Source organism: Neodiprion virginianus, chromosome 5 (genome assembly GCF_021901495.1).
Source record: "Neodiprion virginianus isolate iyNeoVirg1 chromosome 5, iyNeoVirg1.1, whole genome shotgun sequence".
NCBI classification, from domain to species: domain Eukaryota; kingdom Metazoa; phylum Arthropoda; class Insecta; order Hymenoptera; family Diprionidae; genus Neodiprion; species Neodiprion virginianus.
In genome coordinates this window covers 27473813-27479862 of record NC_060881.1, presented here as the reverse complement: position 1 = coordinate 27479862, position 6050 = coordinate 27473813, and the positions used below count along the sequence as shown (strand labels likewise).

The following is a 6050-nucleotide window of genomic DNA, read 5'->3' as shown; positions in this document are numbered from 1 at the left end:
CTTTAATTTGAATTTACGGGGTTCTGTGTTTTTTCATACGCAAATACCGGACTAAGAAAAAAAAACTTGTATCATAATGTAAGGAACACTGTAGCTTTAAAATTGTGAAAAATGAGGTAAGCCCAACTTCTGCGAATAAATGTCGCTTTTGAAAACAAAGTACTGGAAACTGTGTTTTGGACAACTTTCTCGGCATTCTTTTCACCATGCGTTTAGGTAGTGGGGCATTACTTTCGAGTTCGACCGCATGGTCAAACGCATTTTTCGAACAAGTGGCAGTTCATTGACTGTGACTAGTAGGCAAGGTAGTAGCTGCTACTGAACACATGAGACTCTGCGTTATCTTATTGAATTAAGATACATTGAAAGTAATATAGTGCGGATCGCACCGTGGATTTTGCAATTTTAAATTCGTAATGTGACACCGGGATTGAATGACAAAATAATAAAAATTCGTAAATAAATAAAGAAACGAAAAACAGTGAGTTGGAACATCTGTATTAAACATGCTTGTTTAGATTAAACATAATTGCATTGATTTAATTTTCATGTATAAGTTTATTTATTGCATGTATCTGTGATCCAATTATTCCTCCGTTCCATGTTGACGATGAATGAGCAAAAGTTGTATCACTGTGAAGTGCAGTTCTGCAATAATTTGTAAATAAAATTAATTTGCGTATGAGAATTGAGCTGGCAAAATCTGGGAAATATAATCTCGCTACCGACAATGAACGGAACAACGAATCGATCAATTCGAAGTTTTATAAATGTTTCAGATTAAAACCAGTTGGAATTAATCAAAAGTTATTTATTTCGCACCCAATTCCATTCTTTTTTATTTTCAGTCTCAAAAACTTTGAATCGACCGGTACAGTTCAATTTACTGCGGGAAGCGAAATGTATAGTGAACCACGGCGAAAAATTCGTCAAAGGCAATAATACGCAACTTTTTAGATAATTTTGCGCCTGTTTACGTGAGTTAAGACTGTAAGAACCAGTCAGTAATATGCTCAAGTAAACATGTAACCGAATCTACCGAATCGTCCGGAATATTTCACGTACTGTACGATGATAGGTTTCAATAACTCTGCAGGATGTCATGTGCGATTAAATATAGTGGGGAACAAGTGCTTAATTCCGCTGTACAATTTTGAAGCTGTTCACGCTTGACGAGCAAGCCGTTTGGTATTTATATAAATTCATGGACACAAGCGAAGAAGCGGCATTTTTTCTCCTCACGAACACGAAAATTAATTACGTGTCCGACCATGACGATTTTGGATGGTCTCGACCTTTTCTTTAGCAAGTGTATTGAAAACATCGTCGATTGTCAGTCTGAGAATGCAGCCTCTCACTTTAGCTTTGTTTATCGGTATTTCTGCCTCTCAGGCAAAAGTAATGATGTGGAGGGCACCCACGACAGGTTCCCATATTAGCCGTTTACGATGTTGAAATTCATAATCTGATGGCTGTATAAAGAGGCATGTAAAGCATCGGCCTCGGCCTCGAACTGCCGGTGATACGTTTTCTTTCTGATCGTGAGTAACTCTCCTTTCACAATGCATCGACACACATGGGGAACCGTTTTTCGAATAAACGATTCCAGCGTATCAAATTCAGTATCCCTAATTCTTCTCCTTATCGACCTTATCAAATCACCGCGAAATCCGGGCAGTTTTGGTTTATCGCTAGAGTTTATAAGCGATGCTCTCGCTTTGTTTCGCATGTATGGTTTGATGCTGATGCTTGCGGCAAAGTCGTTTATCGATGTTCGCTATATTGCAGGTATAATCTACATCCAGCTAAGAGAAGCGTTTCTAGTGTACACGAATCGTATAGGACTTACGTTAAAGAAGTTATTTACCTCCGCGCTTTGCCACGTACCATTTACGTGACTCAAATCTAAATTTTGGGCGTGTATTCTACAATTCTGATGTTATGTACATAAGGACGTCTCAAGTTGTACGTCCAATTTTTCTAAACCTATCACGCCTCCACTTTAACTATCCGATAGATGAACGTTGTAGCTGTTGCTCAGACTTTCCCTTTTTTGGTAACATACACATTTGCATAGGTATACATTCAATACGAAATGTTTATTAATGAATGAAGATCTTATGACAGAGATGGTTTAACATAATTCTCTTTAGAACGCGTTAAGTTTCGCGTTGTTTATTTCACCGTCTTATAATATCCATAATTATTATAGCACACTTGAATCGCCGAGTGGAATGAAAGTCACACAATTTAGCACGATACAGTGATTATTATAGTTTGATTACAGTATAGTTATTCATCATTCATGTCATATTCCAATAACAGCGTAGAGTGATTCAAGAATTGAATTCTAATCCGATCGTCGGTTAGACACAATTTAGAATTTCATCTCTAAACTTTGGTATCCCTCCATAGCATCCAGCCTATCTCACGTCAATGACCATACGACTTTTCTCGATTGCCCAGCAATTAATCAAATCGATAATTAGTAAATGTCCATGCCAAATTCAAGGTCATCTTACACATATTATTCGGCTGTCGAGAAGTGCCTTGAGCCATTCCAAATTCCTTAGCTTGGCGATCCCTTTAAACCATTAGCGATTCTATTATACATGTATTACGTGATGCTGACGTTTCAGGAATTGATGCGTGAAGAAAAAAATGAATGATCTTGAGTACAGAATAATATGAAATCATGCCGGAACGGATTTACAGATCAGGTTTTCGTACCTTCTAGTTAGTCTGATCACGAGTCTTGAAGTAGTCGAATCGTGCTAGTCGATTAATTGCCCTGTGTCTGAAATTTCACACAACACAAACCGTGATTCTTCTATTTTTAGATACATTAATCGCGTAATCTCGTTATTTAAAACTAACTGCAATATCTTAAACTTTCGCGAATCTTGGTACCCAGTTAGCATTCTTATCCAGAGGCCAACTATCATTCGACTAGAAAAAGTCGACGTTTTGTCCAATAAAAAAAATTTCAACACATTCTTGGCAAAAAATAGACAAAGGTGGGCTATTTTTGAATGGCGATAGATCGTCAAAAATCTGGCCTTAAAGTTGATATGCAGTATTGCAAATTATTGGTCCTTTTGTCTTGATTGCTCATAGTCAACTGAAAATTTAATAGTAGTTGACGTCGAGTGTTGCCTTCACGATGACATTTCAGAGAACATTCGCGCACTCTTAACCAGTGTACAGTTAACAAAGGGCTCATAATATGCCTAATTCCAGTTGACTTGAAATATAGTGAGAATTTCTGTCCATATTAATAATATATTCCAATAAACATGTCAAATCTCGACGTGAATCACTCTTTGTACAATTTCAGAGAGACAATCAACACTGGCGATTAAATAAACAAAATTTTATGATATGTGATGAATTTTGGAAACCTGGGAAGCTGTGGATAGAAAAGGTTGCCGTGTCCTGTAAATAAAAGAAGAAAAAACCCACCTACAGCATGCCATCCAAGGAAAATGTGGGAGGAAATTTCATTGAAGTCAAAGATGGAAGGTCAAATTTCCTGCCATCGGAAAGATGGCGAATCATGAAAAACATATTGATGATCAGCTTCGCTTTTATGGTACATTTCACGGCTTTCATGGGCGCCAGCAATCTGCAAAGTTCCGTTAACGCGGACAAATCTCTGGGCACGTTTACCTTGGCTTCAATATACGGCAGTTTGATCCTGAGCAACATTTTTCTACCCGTACTCATGATAAGGTAACATCGACAGTGATAATTGACGGTTAAAAAACCACGCGTAATACAATTTCCTCAACTATAGGCCCGATCAATGACCGATCACCCACTGCTTTATCTCACAGCTGGCTTGGATGCAAGTGGACCATATCCCTGACGTTTATCTCGTACATGCCTTTCATCGCAGCCCAGTTCTACCCCAAGTTTTTCACCATGATTCCAGCGGGACTTGCCGTTGGCTTGGGTGGCGGACCACTTTGGTGTGCAAAATGTACTTATCTCACGGTTGTGTCCGAAGCTTATGCCTCTGTATCGGAACTGAGCGCGGACGTTTTGGTCACAAGGTTCTTCGGCCTCTTCTTCATGTTTTACCAAATGGCGCAGGTTTGGGGGAACCTGATCTCGTCGGCAGGTAAGAAAAATATTTAGGAACATGTGAGATTTAATGCTAAATTTAAAAACCTGTTGCAGTATTGTCCTACGGATTGGATGCCACGCCAGTAAACAACACTATAAACAGCACCCTCGTCGCTGAAATTTGTGGGGCAAATTTCTGCGCAGCACAGACCGATGAAGAAAATCCAAATCTGAAACCACCCCCTGCTGAACGAATTCAACTGATCTCCGGTATTTACCTAGGATGCATGGTCTTCGCTATTCTCGTTGTTGCTTTCGGAGTAGACTCTCTGACTAGGTAATACGGATCTCACGCTATGTCCGGACCGTGTGAAAGGACAAACCACTACCGATCTTTTCGCCATGGAAATGACGGTGATCTTCCAACTGTCACTACAACGTGACGTGAATTTTTATTTCAGGTACGACAGGGGCCGTTCCGGATCAACTACTGGGAAGTCTGGTCTTAAATTACTCGCTGTTACTTTGAAGTTACTGAAAGAAAAGAGACAGCTGCTCATTTTACCGATAACACTGTTCATCGGGGCTGAGCAAGCTTTCCTTTTTGCCGATTTCAACGCCGTAAGTAATCCAAGGAATGAGTCGAGAACATGATCAATGAAATTTGCTTGTTTCCTGCCACTTCTAGCAACTCACAACCGCTTATTATTTACTAATCGCAGGCGTTCGTCTCCTGCGCATGGGGTATTAGTAATATCGGTTACGTGATGATTTGCTACGGAGTGGCAAATGCGATTGCTGCTATAAGCACGGGGTCCGTGGTAAAACTCACTGGACGAACTCCGGTAATGGTTTTCGCATTCATTCTTCATGTTGCAATAATAGTAGCACTATTGCTCTGGAAGCCGACACCGGAACAGGGAATCATATTTTTTGTGATGTCGGGATTGTGGGGAGTCTGCGATGCTATTTGGCTTGTTCAAGTTAATGGTGAGTGACAATTGTAGTTGACTTGTTAAATTTAGAATCAGTTAACTTGCTATCCGGATCTTATTATTTTTACGCATCTTAATTTATGGATGAAGAAATACCGCTTATTATTCTTTTTCAGCATTGAGTGGCATTCTTTTCCCTGGCAAGGAAGAAGCTGCTTATTCAAACTTCCGACTTTGGGAAGCAACCGGTTCAGTGTTAGCCTATGCTTACAGCCCCTACTTATGCACAAACATAAAGTTGTACATTTTGTTGGCTATTCTTTGTATAGGAGTTACTGGATACGTGATTATCATTCGGAAGGGTAGAGCCAGTCGGACCATTACAGATGAAAGAAAGATCTTCGAGCTCGTTGCAACTAGAGAAGCTTCTAGCTGATTAACTCCGTACTAGCAGTGTAGGATCGGTACGACTTGCACGTGATAAATTGAATATGATATTAAATGCATGGCGAGACTAAGGGTGGAAGCATATCCAGGAAAGTATAATGTTTTAATAGTTAAGAGAGTGTCGATCTTAAAGTAATATTAATTGGTTACGGACACTAGTTATATGGCTCTAAAAAGCGGTACGCCACAGGTGAAAAATGATTTGAAAACACTTGGCGATATTTTAGCTAGAACCAATATATCATGAACCCGTATCATCATGAAGTAATTGTAGAAATAATTCAATTTTTTCATCAGTTGTATTGTGTATGTAAAGAAAATTGTATTCTGGTAAAATTGTGGAAGGTGTAAGTGTATTCAATGGTGCCATTTGAAACCGGCTGAAAAAAAACCAGAAGCATTTTTCAAAATATTGTTACGGTTTCCCCTTTCGAATATGCATGTATTTATTTAATTAGTCAAAAATCAACGAACGTCTTTTGGAATCAACGAGTATCTTTCTGGATTCCTGGAACGAACTTCAAACGTCACGCGTCTCCTTGTACTTTTGTCCTAAAATAAATCGCCCCAGTCTTTTTGAATTCTCCTGATTATTTATGA

The 6050-nt window shown here is 39.1% G+C and overlaps 1 protein-coding gene and 1 long non-coding RNA gene across 5 annotated transcripts; one reads left to right on the top strand and one right to left on the bottom strand.

The window, feature by feature from the left end:
- Positions 1–496: 496 nt before the first annotated feature.
- LOC124304496 (uncharacterized) lies at positions 497–2864 on the bottom strand. The gene is made up of 3 exons (XR_006908200.1): positions 2731–2864; positions 2523–2584; positions 497–648 (listed from the first exon to the last, which is right to left on the bottom strand). It is a non-coding gene; the product is annotated as an uncharacterized LOC124304496 (long non-coding RNA).
- Positions 2765–6031, top strand: LOC124304483 (UNC93-like protein). 4 transcript variants are annotated; one of them, XM_046762797.1, is made up of 8 exons: positions 3092–3255; positions 3338–3732; positions 3837–4123; positions 4183–4405; positions 4530–4689; positions 4791–5058; positions 5180–5251; positions 5333–6031. In XM_046762797.1, the coding sequence occupies exons 2-8, from the start codon at positions 3470–3472 to the stop codon at positions 5437–5439; spliced, it is 1380 nt and encodes a 459-aa protein (XP_046618753.1). In that variant the 5' UTR covers positions 3092–3255; positions 3338–3469; the 3' UTR covers positions 5440–6031. The 4 variants fall into 4 exon arrangements, with proteins under 4 accessions (XP_046618752.1, XP_046618753.1, XP_046618751.1 ...); XM_046762796.1 differs by lacking the exon at positions 3092–3255 and adding an exon at positions 2765–3017 and having other exon boundaries at positions 5180–6031; XM_046762795.1 differs by having other exon boundaries at positions 5180–6031.
- Positions 6032–6050: the final 19 nt, after the last annotated feature.